The sequence below is a fragment of the Filicampus tigris genome, chromosome 14 (assembly GCF_054856515.1).
Source record: "Filicampus tigris isolate MCC_2025a chromosome 14, RoL_Ftig_1.0, whole genome shotgun sequence".
In the NCBI taxonomy this organism is placed as follows: Eukaryota; Metazoa; Chordata; class Actinopteri; order Syngnathiformes; family Syngnathidae; genus Filicampus; species Filicampus tigris.
Window position 1 is genome coordinate 18169645 of NC_141230.1, and position 15915 is coordinate 18185559.

At 43.4% G+C, this 15915-nt stretch overlaps 1 protein-coding gene across 2 annotated transcripts in view; it reads right to left on the bottom strand.

Annotated features, from left to right (window-relative positions):
• ubr3 (ubiquitin protein ligase E3 component n-recognin 3) overlaps positions 1-15915 on the bottom strand; it is a 33153-nt gene that overhangs the window by 11667 nt on the left and 5571 nt on the right. Inside the window, exons 10-31 of one of the 2 annotated variants that reach the window (XM_086050890.1) lie at positions 15296-15429; positions 15113-15199; positions 14963-15028; positions 13871-13960; positions 13634-13762; positions 13503-13555; positions 13292-13425; positions 12290-12375; positions 12057-12198; positions 11066-11162; positions 9657-9798; positions 9314-9418; positions 9035-9205; positions 8888-8920; positions 6606-7051; positions 5300-5388; positions 3814-3963; positions 3328-3461; positions 2991-3101; positions 2556-2756; positions 2329-2465; positions 1086-1171 (exon numbers count right to left, since the gene is read on the bottom strand). In XM_086050890.1, coding sequence (XP_085907016.1) covers positions 1086-1171; positions 2329-2465; positions 2556-2756; positions 2991-3101; positions 3328-3461; positions 3814-3963; positions 5300-5388; positions 6606-7051; positions 8888-8920; positions 9035-9205; positions 9314-9418; positions 9657-9798; positions 11066-11162; positions 12057-12198; positions 12290-12375; positions 13292-13425; positions 13503-13555; positions 13634-13762; positions 13871-13960; positions 14963-15028; positions 15113-15199; positions 15296-15429 — 2823 coding nt within the window. The remainder of the gene's footprint in view (positions 1-1085; positions 1172-2328; positions 2466-2555; positions 2757-2990; positions 3102-3327; positions 3462-3813; positions 3964-5299; positions 5389-6605; positions 7052-8887; positions 8921-9034; positions 9206-9313; positions 9419-9656; positions 9799-11065; positions 11163-12056; positions 12199-12289; positions 12376-13291; positions 13426-13502; positions 13556-13633; positions 13763-13870; positions 13961-14962; positions 15029-15112; positions 15200-15295; positions 15430-15915) is intronic. The other variant, XM_086050891.1, reaches the window with a different exon arrangement.

Genomic DNA, 15915 nt, shown 5'->3' on the forward strand with positions numbered 1-15915 from the left:
AAGGAAAAATGTGAACGCAGATCTTTGACCGTGTTGCATCCACGCCCGCGCTCCCATCCACACATGACCGCTGCTGGAAATCAAATACGCAATGTTCAAATACGTTGGCGCTTCTCCCAGGCACGGTGGGAGCATACCGGCCGTTGAACTGCGAATCGGTTCCATCAATTAGAGCGAACACTAACGCGTAGCAACGGAGCGAATTTGTCGGTGGGCATGGCCGCTTGGTTAATGTAGCTCAGACAGCTCCGCTGTGAGCCTCCTTGCAGCCACTCAGGGATGACAGGCCATTTGTCTGCAGCTGCCTCAACTTTGACAGCTTCATTTCCAAACTAAAAATAGGGTGTGAAGCAGCCTTTCATCTGCCCGCATCACCTGCAACATCCATCTGCGCGCGCATTCACAATTGATTGAACGTGGAGATTTAAGTCATGACTATGCATGTTTGTAGCGACAGCCATGCTTTTTAAAGATTCAGCCGAGATCCCTTCTACCTTCTCCTTTTGTCAAGCACGACACCCTGGGCCATCAGCTCGGATGGCATCTATCCTCGACTACCGTTGCTATGGATCTTTTGCTTCCTTTTTTCTTTTTTATGGCTCAGGAATGGCACGGATGGATGAGTTGGAGCTCACAATTTGTTATGGGGGAGACAATGTACAGTCATAGAATGTTGCATTTTACTACTGTAAAATGACTAGGTTAATATATATCGATGAACATTTTCTCGAAGCAATTAAGCTGAAGATAACCTAAGATGTGTTTTTAAACTGTTACATGATTTATGTTACTCTGGTAGGTGAAATTATTTCAATGATATCTAGGAGAGCTGCATAAACTTAATTCTGATAAATATTGCGTTTGTGGAATAAGTGTTAATCCACTCGTTTTTAGCCATCTCGGGGGCGGCCATTTTGTCTTCAGTCGACTGAAAACGACATGGAAATGTACAGAAATTAAATTTGATTGTGTACATTTTCCAGCGTATTTTTTTTTTCATTTAAATGAGGACGGAACCTGTAAAAGAAAAAAAAAAAAAAAAAAAAAAAACGTGGTCATGCAAGAATGTGTGAGTCAATGCTTACTGAGACATGAGCGCTTGGCGGCCGCACTGGCGCCACCGCAGCACAGGTTGCCTCCCCGGTGCACGAGTTCTAATTCCAGGTTGGTCCTGCGGAGGCACATTTAGAAATTAGAATTTTTTTTTTTTTAAAACATCTATTTATGTATTGATTTATTACACACGCAAGGCAAACACACAAATCCCTCCAAGAAGCGGGTTGTATACATTACATCATTCATCTTGTACGAGCAGACAACTACACTGTCTCACCCCCGTGCTCCAATAAAGAGACTTTCATCACAAACGCAAATTACAGACACATAGCGAGGGTACGCCGATGTTATGTTTTTTTGGTCGGGGTAATGCCGCCAAATCAAGTTACTACTATGCAGTTTTTACTGTACGTCTGTGACAATCAATCACCTGCACAGACATTGTTGACCTGCACAAAAAAAACAAAAAAAAAACCGACACTGGCGCAGCATTAACGCTGATCTCCACACTCAACCTTTAACAGTACATAGATGCTGAACATTGATAGGTGCTACAAAAATAAAAGTGATCTGTGCATGTCTCCCTCCCACAAGCCATTTCTGTGGCCAGCAAAGCGGGGGCCAATTCTTGAGTTTCCTGAGAATGGGGAGGGGGGGGGCGGGGGGAATCGAAGCAATTTCAGATAATGCAGCCACAACAAAGCTCCATCTGGCTTTTGCTGATAAGAGCACCCCTGTGACAGAGGAATTTTCCACTCCTCAGGCAATTTGCGCTGCTCATTGAACTTCAGAGAGCCAACAGGCACCCATACGCATTATTGTAGTCGGGGTGAAGGGCTGAGGGGGAAACAGCAGTAGGTGAGCAAAAGGTCTTGGCGGTTGCACTCCGGGAAAACACAGACATTTTGTGACCACGCAGAAATCCCAAGGTCGACCCAAAAACAAGTCACAGTCCCCGACTTGTGAGCAACTTCCCGCGAAGACAACTCGCCAGCCACTGCATTAGGTACGGCGATTTTTAATTTGAATTGGATTTTCTTACTTCGACTTTCCCTTGGATGGTTACAAAAATCGATAAATCCGATAGCGTTATTCGAAAAGATCGGTATCGTTGTAAAGACGCTACCTTTTGCTCTGGAGCTGCACCTAATGCGGTGGCCGCTGCATTCTCTTGAAATATTATTGCAAAAGCGTCCCTCGCTTCCTTCGGATGCAACGGCCAGCCGCCCAAATAATCATGTCCATTCCCTGTACGTCCAGAGTGACGCTTACCTTGCCAAGGAGTACATGAAGAGGAAATCATTGTCAGGGGAGCCCGGGTTCTTGCCATAATCCATGTACTTTTTCTGCGTGGTGTTTTTAATGTCTTTGATGACCGACTCCATCTCTTTACTCAAGTTGGACTCCGTCTGAGAAAAATACAAAACGACCCCCCTTTCATACGTAGGCAACACAATTCCGACGCGAGAGGTCAAACCACATACTCACACCCGACTTACTGGGAAAAGGCCTAGATTGTCCTGAAGAGCTTCCACTTCCTTTATTAGCGCACCGGTTTTCTTGTTTGTGGGAGTGTGCCATGCTCCAGCCTCTGAGCCTCGCCCGGGTCGACAGGGAAGGACGCTGTTGGCAAACTGCCGACACAGCGGGCAAGTAAATTCGCCCTTGTCAACGGAGAATCCCTGCAGGACCTGGTCATTCTAAAAAGGAAAAAAAGGAAATGTTACTCAAAAGTAGAATGACACTTAAAAAAAAAAAAAAAAAAAAAAAAGATCTAATAAGCAGGCCCGGTAAGTCAAGCATTCTTATAAAGCCATGGCTTTGGTATCTAATGGGTGGTGACTAGCTTGATTAATGATGATAATTGCAAATCAATAATTCATTCGATTTCAATCATTCGCATCACGTTAGGGGGACAAGCATTTTCACGTTACCCTCAGAGACTCCATGTACGACTTGTGGCAATCTATATGCAAAGTGTGTCCGCAGGTCTGCACGTAGACGCCCCCGTCCCAACCTATTGACACCGACTGCAGACAGGAGCTCTGCAGCATTGAAAGGAAAAAAAGATCACATCAATACGCATCTCGGTGGACTTCGGTCATTATTTTGGTAATTTAATCTGGGGGGGGGGGAATTAATGCATGCTCTAAATGGAGCTGTTATTTAGAAAAAAAAAAAAAAAAATCAAAACGCCTAAAAGACTTCCAAGTGCTTTTTACACAATTTCCTCCTGAGTAAAAGGTAATGCTGTTTTTCCGAGTCACCCACATCCTTGAAGAAGCGCTGTAAGAGGGTGAGTCGGACGTCATGGGCCACAGCGCACGTGTCAGCAGAGTAAATGTGCTCTTCGTCACTGGTCGGGAGATTTTTTGCCTCTACGCTCTTGCAGCGATGCCCAAGCACTGAAAAACATTTTCCAAAGGACCATTTACTTTCGGTGTATCGTTCAACAGTTGCATTTTCCAGGAAAAGAATCGTATTCAAGGATCAAAGAAAGCTATCAGAACAGTCTTTGAATCAAAATCTACTTTTATTCTTTTTTTCCCACAACAATTCCACGATTTTACTCAAGTAAATATCGCTTCCAAACTTCGTAAAAAAAAATGTTGCTGGAAAATCCAAATAATCGCGATCAATTAGGGAAAATTTAGCAATTAAATCGTTTTTAAAAAAAAGGAATCGCTTGAGAGCGCTACTTTAAACACCTGCTTAAACAATTCCAAACGTGATGTGGAGAAAAGTATGCAGCAGCACCTGACGAGGCCTGGAGGAGAACCACTAGGCCAGTGGGTCTGTCCTCTGTGGAGGGTCCGCTCTGCCCACAGATCACACAGTCATAAAGAACTTCCGACTCCATCATCTCAGACGCCCCGAGGTCCATGGCTGCCTCCGTTTCTGGCGATTCTGGCACGAGCCAAATGATACAAAGAATTTTATTGCGTGCAGGCAAATTACACAATCAGACAAGAAGTTTTATGTCGCTTAAAACTCAACATTCTAAATCTCTGCAAAGGCATATTCGTGCTTGTATTGGCCTTCAATGTACATGACGATGGGTACTTACATTTTTACCTTACCCACTGACGCAACAAATGATTCCTTAATTACACACATATTTTACCTGACTGGACATTCGATTATCTAAATGAGTTTAAATGCTAAGAACTGTGTTTACCGGTAAATAGCGAGCATAAATGTCACCTTGTGTTGATTTATGACTCTTAGGGAGACTGGAACTTAACAAAAGGTCACTGCGGCAGCTTTCGCCTCAGGCCGCCTCGGTGCTTGCGCGCAAACGCTGAAGGTGAAATGACAAGGCAACACAAATTGTATTTTGGAGCATCAAGGCGGCGTACCTCGAGAGTGTACAAGTGTTGTTCGTGCAATAGATTGAATAGGTCTCCGTCCCGAGCTTGTTCAAAGTGCTTGTGTGGTTAATGGAATTACAAAACCTATTCGGCTCCGTATTGTGGTGTGTCTTGTACAGCAAGTGAATCTTGCTATCGTTTGTCTCAATGAAAGACGGCCCAAAAAAAAAAGCTCGCATACGGTGAAATCGCAGAAGTCACTCGTGACATCAAGTGGAGGCAGCTCAAAGTACGATGCTACGATGTGTTCAGATTAGATTTAAGACGTTGATTGAAAACTACACTTGATGAACAGTCAACGTGAACGGGACACCGGGCTTTGTGGTTAAAAAAAATAAATAAATAAATAAAAAAAATCGAATCGCTTATCGGCCATGTCAAAATGATGCCCGCTTGGATTTCGCAATAACTACATCTCGTCCAATTTCGATGATACGTTGTTGCAAGGATGCAAACGCAGCACAGCTGGGCTTCAAATAAAGTCACAGCTCAGCGGGAAGCGTGTACACAGAGGTCACAATAGTCACCGTCTGGCCAGAGCGACCATTCTTCATTCACTAAACATACCGTGTCAGAGGGTGCCCTGGGAGTCCGGCCCACTATTAGCACAAAGATCCCCCGTGCCCTCCACCAGCAGCCTCCCACGAGAGAACTCACTTCTCCATTTGTTCTAAAAGTGGCCACAAGCTCACTTCGCATCACCTTGCCGTTAGAACATCCCGACAGGCCTCTGTGTTACTACGGTATTCTACTGTAATCATGTGTTGTGTTGAGTCCTTTATTAAGGTCTTGTACACACCATAAAGTGAAGGGAAAAAAAAAAAAAAAAAAAAAAAAAAAAAAACAACAGCACTAGCAGGAATTCTCCTTACCGATATCCATAGCCGTTTCCATGAAACTCTTTTGTCTGGAGGCAAATTCAGCGAGCAGCTTCTGTTGAACCTCTCGAGCCCTCTGGCGCCTGAAAGTAAGAGAAGGAAAGGTCGTTTAATTGAACGAATAAACTGCTGCTATGCATAAAGTAACTCTTGAATTGAGTCCAAAATCACATTAAGAGTAAGTCTCTCAAACGTTAAATTGACACGTTGAGGACATGTATTTAAAGCGGAAGTCAACCCAAAGATATTTTTTTCAAGGATATGTTCCCAGCAGGCCCACTAGTTGAAACACGGCTTTCTGATTAATTTTGCGTTTGTGGAATATAAGTTAAGCAGCAGAATGCACTCGTTTTTTAGCCATCTCTTGGGGCGGCCATTTTGTCTTCTGTCGACTGTAAATGACATCACGGCCGCTCACGACGACCAATCACGGCTGACCTGTTTTCTGAATCTCAGCCGTGATTGGTCGTTGTTAGCGGTTGTGATGTCATTTTCAGTCGAGAGAAAACAAAATGGCCGCCCCCAGAGATGGCTAAAAACGAGTCCATTAACTCATTCCACAAACGCAAAATTCATCCGAATGCCGTGTTTCAACTAGTGGGCCTGCTGGGACCATATTCTTGAAAAAAAAAATATGCTTGGGTTGACTTCCGCTTCAAAAGTTGGAAAGGCTGACAAACTAATATGACGTATACTACAGCACCTTGTGTGCAGCTGTGCTTGTTTTTAAAGTGCTCTATAAATAAAGTTCACGCTGTAAACTCACAAGATTACTCTAAATTAACTCTCCAATTTGGGCACATAAAAACACTGACAGCTCAATCACTTTCACTGGTGGCTTAATGGGTGGCTCCTCATTTCACTTTGGGATTAATGCACTGCAACCTGACGGTTGTCATGGGGGGGGGGGGGGGGGGGGAAACTCCAGGCAGGCCATATTAAATGGAGAGCCAACAAACTGAATCGTAGTCATTTGGGGAAAATAAAATAGAATAGTTAAACAAAATTGGGGTCTATGTAGTTCGCATTTTCAGTGTTGAAACAGTCAAGATAAGGTACACATTTCACTCTGAAAGTGTTACCAAGTGGCTCGGTGAAACTGGATGATATTTAATGAACCTGGCTCATTTTTCCCTTCACAGTGCGCAACTGTGCCGCAAAGCCAATTTGGGAACTCGATGGTAGTCTCAATTAGTGCCTCCCTTTGGGGAGAGCCGAGTGAAGCCGAAGTGTGGCGTTTCATAAACAGCAAATCGGGTGGTTGAAAATCAATTTTAGGAACTGAAGAAAACGGTGTTACCGTTCTTCTTTATCCATGGCTTTCTTGTCTGTTGGACTGTTCTTTTTTGGTGGCACGGGAGGATAGACCTTGCCGCAAATGTCTTGGATGCTACGCTTGATTTGGCAGCTCCGCGTGGCCGCCTTGGTGAGGATCCGCTCGATGGCCGTGATGCCATCGCCGTGGGCGTGGCGGCTGGTGTCCATATTATCCAACCAGGATTCCGACAGCGAGTTTTGCTTGGACGACAGCTTCTGGTGCAGCTTGACGAGGAGGGACAGCATGCTCTCCCTTATCTCCAGGATCTCCGTCACCAGCTGCGGGGGCGTACCCGGCGGCACCCAGCGGGTCGACGAACTCTTGGGCCTGACGACCATGCTGGCCTCCGAACTGCTGCGGTTGATTATCTCCTGGAACTTCCTTCGGCGCTCCGCTACGAGGCTGAACACCTGGGCTTCACGCAGGTTCTGAAATGACACGGAAGGTTTGTCTCTTTAAAGAATACAAATTGTGAAACGGTCAACTTCAGTCTATTTTTTCTGATACAGCTTTGGTGCAAATATTATTGGGTTGTACACATGTGCTTAATATGTCCTATGGCAAAAAACGATACTGTATGTCGTCGCTGTCATGTGAAAAACACTTATGTCCATTTTTTTTTTCAATTTTCTTCTTTTTAGGTGAAAGGTGTTTTACGCGTTACAGACATCGCATTACCGTGAAAATGTTTTGGGTTTTTTTCAAAACTTTTTACAGGACAGCGTCGATCTCCTGTACGGCTGCATTTATCAACTATTTTTCGAATTCATAATTCTACTGATTAACCCATCAATTAAGAGAGTAATCAAATTTTACATTATTAAAAAAAATAATAATAGTAATTGTGAAGACTTGGGATTATTGTTGGGGTTGCCATCCTCATGTTTCGTCTGTGACTTTGAGTGTGTGTGGCTTCAAGAGGTGGGGCCTGGCCTGGTGAGTGACGTGGGAGTCAAGTGTAGGGGAGTGTAGCGTTGGCTGTCGTGACGTCAGGTGAGCGGCTAGCTCTTAACTGGCTAACTGTTAGCTAGTCTGTGTGGAGATTTTGTGCCTGGGTGTCGCTTAAAGCGGAAGTCAACCCAAAGATATTTTTTTTTTCGAGAATATGCTCCCAGCAGGCCCACTAGTTGAAACACGGCGTTCTGATTAATTTTGCGTTTGTGGAATATAAGTTACGCAGCAAAAATGCACTCGTTTTTAGCCATCTCTGGGGGCGGCCATTTTGTCTTCAGTCGACTGAAAATTAATGAAAATGAACCAATCAAGGCTGACCTGTTTTCTGGATCTGAGCCGTGATGGATCGCTGTGAGCAGTTGTGATGTCATTTTCAGTCGACAGAAACCAAAATGGCCGCCCCCAGAGATGGCTAAAAACGAGTGGATTAACACTTATTCCACAAACGCAATATTTCCCAGAATGCCTTGTTTCAACTAGTGGGCCTGCATAGATCATATTCTTGAAAAAAAATATGCTTGGGTTGACTCCACCCTCCCCCCCCCCTTTTTTAAGACCCTAGCAGCAGCAATGTGGAACTACGATATGAGTAAAGCTTAGAGGCGGGGCTTTTGCTTGGACTTTTATTGTGATTGAATTCATCGAGTCGTTTGATGAAATGTTCAGCCTTAAATGGACGTACGGCATTTAGGTACAAAATGAAACCATGTCACATACAAAATGTGCTCCACAGCAGAGAGTCAACACTACTTCTTATTCCACCTGCACCTTGGGTGCGCTGCTAAATCACCATCTCTCCGCCTGACAATGATAATAAACCAGAGGACTTAGATGGATTATAAGGATGCATCATTACCATAGTCAAAGAGGTACAATACACATAAAAGTCGAATTAAATATCCATTATAAAAACTCCGCCAACATTTCTTTATCACCCTACGGACGGAGCCATTACCCAAGGGAGTCGTGGTGAAGCGCACTACCCATCTGAAGGATTGCCATGACCCGACCTGACAAAAAAAAGACCTGTGCCGCACTGTCAAATAAACATACATCACATCCCCCCCCCCCCAGACGCGGCAACATCAATCACGCTGACATGCGGTTAAAAAGCGTTTACCCAAACCTGTATTACACACATAATTAGTTTCAGCAGTTGAGAGGCAGAGGAACTGCTCAAGCGCGGCGGCGTCGTACACAAACCACAGCACGCCCCGGGAAGACCCACTCCGAAATGTGCGAGGCAAACATATGCGCAAAAAGAGGTTTTTTTTTTTTTCCAAAATCAGCAAAGGGGTACGAACGGCTACCTCTCTCCAATTGGCTGAAAGTCGCCCGGAGTTCTGCGAAGTGAGGATATCACAGTGAACGACAACAATGATGAGCCGGAGAGCTCAAGCTGACTGCTCCGACACCGCTGACTCTTTTAATCGACGATTCGAAGCTCCGCCCTTTACCTGGCCGTAGGACGAAGCTTCCGAGCTGGTGCTGGGCGGAGCCTCGCGCTTGACTTCCGGCGCCGTCTCGGGAACTCGAACTCTCACAAAGTTGATGACATGGTGCAGATTGGAGATGAGGTTGGTGCCGGGGAACCAGCTGTCATGGCAGTGCTCCTCGATGCACGGCTCCTGAAAACACGGCGTCAATGTTTTCCCGCGTTTTCGGCACGGGCATTTACCGGACATTGTTTTTTATACCGGACATTGTTTTTTATTCCTCCCACCCTCGCATCTTACCTCGTCTTCTTTGCTGTCTTGAACCTGGTTGTCCAAGCCAAGCTCGATTAGATACAGCACCATGCACAGAACATGTTCAGACATATTCTGGTGATCCATCCATATCTAAAACAAAAATAAAAAACAAAATAAAAATGAAGGTACATTGTACGCCAAGCGAATTTCAATATGTGTGCTTAAAGGGGGAAGTCAACGCACAATTTTTTTTTTTTGTTCGATGCAAGCCCACTATTTGAAACAGGGCATTCTGATCAATATTGCGTTTGTGGAATAAGTGTTAATCCACTCGTTTTTAGACATCTCTGGCATATATAACGTTATATTCACTCAGAATCGGCCTTGCCTTGTAAAGCAGGGTGAAGATCACGATGTGCAGGGTCTTGCAGTGCAATAGTTTGATTAGGCCTTGATAGCACGGGTGCAGGGGAGTCCTCTCCTTGTACGGAGGCCAGGGGTTACCAGTGTGAATTCCGGACTGCTTCAAACTGGGTGCCATAAAATCGCCCCAGAGGAAAGAAGAAGAGCGCAGCGCACAAGGAGTTACTCACCACAGCCGGAAAGTTTCCAGATAACAGATCTTTGCAAAACTACGGCCGGCGACATGACAAATATCTATCGATAAGGTACATAAATATTATCGTCAACTGTAATATTTGAAGTCGTCCACCTTGTGAATGTGATGAAGCCCCCCCCCCCCCACCGCCCAAAAACAGACAGCTATTATCTATATGCACACCAATAAAATGCACCGAAGTGATTCCGCGCGAGTCATCAAAAGCGCAGAGCCAGTTTTGCATTTACGATAAAAATGTTGACAAGTCGTCCAGCGGAAGTCAGCAAACCTTCAGAAAGAACGTTCTGAGATGAGAATACAATTCAACGTGTAAAACAATGTACTTTCAGCCAGAACGCCGTTATATTTAAATTGACATCGTAATTGCGATTTATAATTCCATTCATGCATCTTGATTTTGAAACGCTGATTGACAGATGTGTACAATGTAGTCTTAAAACCCATTAAAAAAAAAAAAAAAAAAAAAACATTTCCAAGAACCGTCAAGGCAACGTTACAAGTGTCTGCATAAATCCTAAAATTGCTTTTCACAGCTCAAAAGAGAAACCGGGTCTCCCGCTCTTTTTATAAGGAGTCGAATTCTACACGTCGGCACATTGAAACCCTCAAAAAGGTGACGGCAGTGTGAAAACCAAGGAACTATCAGTGATCCATCTGTGCTTTCAATTACACCTACGCCCAAAGGAGACCCATTATACAAAGGTTATCTCGCCCACTACCATTGCAAACGCTGCACTACTTGAGTTACAATTCACAAGTAATGGTATTGCCGTTCATTCCAATATCATGAGGAAGGTGAACCCCAAGGATTCTTCCTCTCTGCAACAGACACATTTGTCTCCGACCCACAAACAAACCAAGTAGATTTGCTCAATTCTATTACAATTTAGCCTGAAATATTGATTTTTTTTTTTTTTTTTTTCCCCCGCCCCCCCCGACAGCTATTTAATTGGAAGCAACGCTAGCGCCCGATACAGCTGACCTTTCTTATCATGTCCCTTCATGAACAGATGAGATAGGTGACCCGACAACGTTGAATAAGAGCGTGACGTGTTTGTTTTGCTAGAGAAGACTTAACATGAATCACTAACGATAAATAGCCCGCCATTGTGAGTTGAAATATACGTTGACAGACAAAATTATACAATTTATTCGGGGAAACGTAGGCTTCCACTTACAATGCTGAATATCGATCCATTGCCGACTGCACGTCACGTCGATACACGGTTCTGAGGACAACCATGATGGGGTCAAACTCAGTCTCCCACACTTCCGCTGTTTGAGAAAAGGACAAGATGTGCTTTTCAACAGCTGCTCTGAGTGACATTAGTGTATTTTTCTTCATAACCGTTTCCACTCAAGCAAGTGGAGTAAGCCTGCCACCAAGTGGTCGGATGAGGACCGATAGAATTGTGGTGTTTTCACAACATCTACTGAGCCAAGGCACATATTTGACATTTAATAATAAAAAAAAAAAAAAAAAGATCTCACGGTACACAACCAAACAAAACAGTCATAAAAAAATACCTGTATGTACTAGGTAATGGATAGTTTGGATACAAAGGTTAATTGTGCTTTCTGACTTTTTGTGCGAGCCCATTTAATTGTTTGCCGTTGAACAGAAAGTTTCAGTCAGTCGGAATTTTTTGCATTAGGCCCAAGTGGCCTTCACACTTATGTTGTCATTGTATTTGCAAGGACTACTGGGTTGGGCTGCTCGATTATGGGAAAAAAATGGTAATCACGATTATTTTCGATGATGATTGAAATCTCGATTATTCAAACGATCATTTATTTATGGTACAAAACAAGAACGGGTTTAAATGTAAAAAATATAAATATTTCTTTGAAACACTACAAATATGTAAGTCCCTTTTGGACCAAAGAAAAATCTATAAAATTTGCTGTAAAATAAAAAAAGGTGCAAATATATAAATTTAAGTACGATTTCCTTTTGTGAAAAAAAAAAAAGTGCACTGGATATGAATAAATAATAATAATCGTTTTTAACGATTATGCCAATCGTAATCGAAATTCGATTAATTGCACAGCCCTACTACTGGGGGTAATTTAAATCACTGTAGTGCAAAGTCCAACAAGCTAGTCTGGAATTATTTCATGTGGCATCGTGTCTAAGAGCAAATATTATTATGATTAATATTTATTTACCTTTGGGCGTGTACATGCCCTGCTGCATGGAACCACCTGGCTCAAAGACCGGCGCTTTGAAATCAGCCACAGCAGAGAGCATCTCCTCAAAACTACAGCTCCCGGGCACAATGCCACTCTTGGGGTTGGGATTCTCAGGAATCTGAAGAAATATTCTTAAGGAACACACGTTGGTGACGGATTAAAGGACAGAAGCTTCCATGTGGCGTCTCTTGAATTGATTGAAAGGATACAAGGTCTAACAGGGAGCTGTGAGTGCGATCGTTCATACACAGCTGCGAGACCATCTCAGCCCGAAGGATCTCGTCGTCTGTCATCCCTGGCGGTGAGAGTGAGGAGCAGAACGTGAGACGCTTTTGAATGCTTGTCTTTTGAGTTGGATTCATGAAAAGCAGAGAGTTAAACAGAAGGCAACCGATAGCATTCGATGAGAGCAAAATCCATATGGCTGTTATGCTCATCTCAGTGTTGTCTTAGTTCAAATTATGGACAGGCAGTTGACTAAAATGTCAGATTTTTTTTCATGTTTTGTATTTTTCTGAAGGGCGTCTTTGGCCCTCTAAAATAAGTGTGCGTCTGCGTTATTACTTGCTCAAATCTGTACCAAAATCGCAAATTGTCTTCACTTTTAATAAAATACGCATGACAAGCATTTTGTTACTGAAACCCTGAAAAACAAATTGAACAACAGTTGAAAAGACTATTCTTTTTTTATTTTTAAATGTCACATTTGTATCCATTGATTTATTTTGTATATTTTGTTTTGTTTTTTTTATACACATTTACAGTACATATATGTTTCATATCGTCACTGTCACGTGAAAAACACACCATTTTTTTTTTCATTTTCTTATTTTGACACGAATGGTATTTCCGCGTTACGGACATCGCAATAATGTGAAAATTAAAAAAAAGTTTCCAAAATTGGAGGTAAGTGTTTTTCACGGGACAGCGACGATACACCAGCTAAATTTCTTCATATTCGATTGATCCATTCTTGACTGTTTTTCGGCTGCCAAATTGTGCCACGTCATTGAAAGTCAACCCTGGATACAAATAAGTGTATTTGAACCGGCAGAGACAATTGTGTGTCATTGGTGTATTCCACTAAAACAACAAAGTGTTACCGGACAACCAAACACTGCACTTCCCTTTATCAGCAGCCATCACAAGGTCATTATTCACCACGAAAGCGGCAGTGTCAGCGCGGTGACATTCCGTGTTGGACCACTTACCTAAATGAATGCGAAGGCTCGTCAGTATGACTAAGAAGGTCAGGGCGCCTTCGAGCATTGGCCTTTCCTGCTCAGAATCTAACACAGCGTTTTGATGTTGAGACGCCATGGTTAAAAGATCAACCACTTTGAACCTGCCGACGGGAAGGACATTTCTTCTGAGCGTCGTTTAATGCAACAGAGACTGAAAAGGGCATCGGTCCGACCTTACCTCTCAAAAACACTCGAGATAAAGTAGTCAGGATCGAGCCTCGATGCGCAAACCTGCAAAACAAAGTGGAAGAGATCATGACATATAACCGCAAGCATATTTGAGCAATGCGTCTAATGGCCAGTCCTAACCTGCAGCAGATAAATGTCCGGGTCGATCATGGAGTTGCAGAAGTGCGACTGCACGTAGGTCATGGCTTGTCCTTTAATCTGCAAGCCATTTCTGACCCACATGTTGCTGTGGATCTCCGACAGACATGCCTACAATCAAACGTTCCAATTGATATTATCATAAATCATCCCAAGTCATCGCCGCCTTAGAGAAGCCTAAAAAGCAGAACCGCTCAAAAGAAGCCAAGCATGCTATACCTGAATTTGTAACGGGTGCACCATTATCTTCATCAGCATCTCTTGGTCAGGCAGTAGGCTGTCCAGGTCCAGACCTTGGCACTTCACGGCCTGGGAATTGTTCAAATAAACCACTTATTATTATAAAATCAACCCCCACTAGTCACAGGGGAGAGGTAACGACCCCTGTGGCAAATAGCGAAAATCCGCAAATAAGAAGAAGGCAAAGCACTTAAAACAGAGATGATCATCAGGCACCAACACCATGCATCTATCATGCACACAATCGTGAACCGATGTTACATAAAAGACTGTATTCAAATCGTTCAACAGGAGGTTTATCATTATAGGGATGTAACGATAATCGAAAAATCCAAGAAAAAAAAAATATTTTTTAGATTCATCAAGAAAGTGGTGTCTTGAAACGTTTTGTCATTCCAGATGCATAGCACATTTGGAATACGTAGATCAAATTATGCGCTTGCGCCAAACATCATTGCGTATTGCGTTTGTGGATGGCTGCAGAACCACACTAGTGCACAGAAACAAGCACGGTCGCAATTTTTTTTTTTTAAATCGAATCGAAAATCGGGAACTGGCAAATCGAATCGAATCGAATCGGGGCTTGAGTGAATCGTTACATCCCTATTTATCAATAGTAATATTTTGCATGCATTTGGCATTCAGACTAAATAACTGTTAGGGAATGCTTGCAAATTGTATCCGCAAAGTCTATACAGGCTATAAGCAGCTGCATTGGGAGCGAAGCAGAAACATATTTGCACTTTCAAGGTGCATTCAAGGACTGCCAACAAAATAGGACATCCAAAAATAAATAAACAAAAAACAAAACAAAAAAAACACAAACACAAACAATAACCAGATTCCATAAGATGGCGCTAATACTTTATTTGGTTTTGCCCGGGCTCAAAAAGAGCAAATAGCCAAGGTTTTCCTGCAAATAATGGAGGATACATTTTCCCCCCAAAAAATTCCCATTGCTCACAAATCTGCAAATATGTGAATTTGCAAATGCCGAATGAACCACAAATATGTGGGTGTGTCCCGTTGTGTATCCTGGTACATTGAAATCCCAGCAGTGGTAAGACCTACCTTACTGAGGAACATGGCATAGTAGCGGTGGAGCGGCAAGTGAAATGTCACTTGATTTGGCAAAGGCTGGAAGAGAAACATAAGCCATGAGAAACCCGGAGAAGCAAAGGCTGATCTGTATATCGAGAACTGTGTGCCTTCTAACTTTACCTCATCATTAAAGCTGATGGCATCAAACCAGATCTGAAGCGTCTCCAAACAGTAGCGTACCACCGTTTTCGTATACTCCTGAGTCTCCTGACGACACACAATTCAACATGTGAAAAACACCTTATATGGCTGTGCAGTGCGGCTCCAGGTGTAGTCGAGTGCGACAAAACGGGCAGAGCTTACTTTGACTTTGCAGTGAGTTAAAAGCCCCCACATCGGTTGTGCGCAGGCCTCCAGCTCAGCCGCAAATGCTGCATAGTACGTCTGAGACTCAAATTCCACATGCTCATTCAACTCCCGTTTATTCAGGTTCATTCCTGTCACGGCAGAAAATTACAAAGTTGAGACAAAGGCCACATCCTTGACGGGGGGGGGGGGAAAATAATTTTTACATGCATTTTTGCAATTACAGTGTTAGGACTGTACATTTACGAATTTATAGCAGGACACAGGCATACAAGGTAGCTGTGCCTGTGACTGCGCACATAACCCCAGCAAGGAGACACTCTAACCCACTAAGCGAGGGCTCGTGTTATTTTTAGTGCCATGACTACACATGGCAAGTGAGCGGCATAAAAACACAATTCTAATTCATTGACGCAGCCTAAATTGTGCCGTGGCTCACCTTCCGTCATGATGGTTGCTATGGTGCAAGTAGATAAAAATTGTAGGTGCATTGTCTCATGTTTTAGCGGCAATCTGGAGCCTTGAATGAGCAGTTGGCCAATTACTTTTGTCCCTCTAGCATACCCGGAATATTTATCCTTTTTTTTGGTTCCACCGCTACTGACATCTGAAGTTTT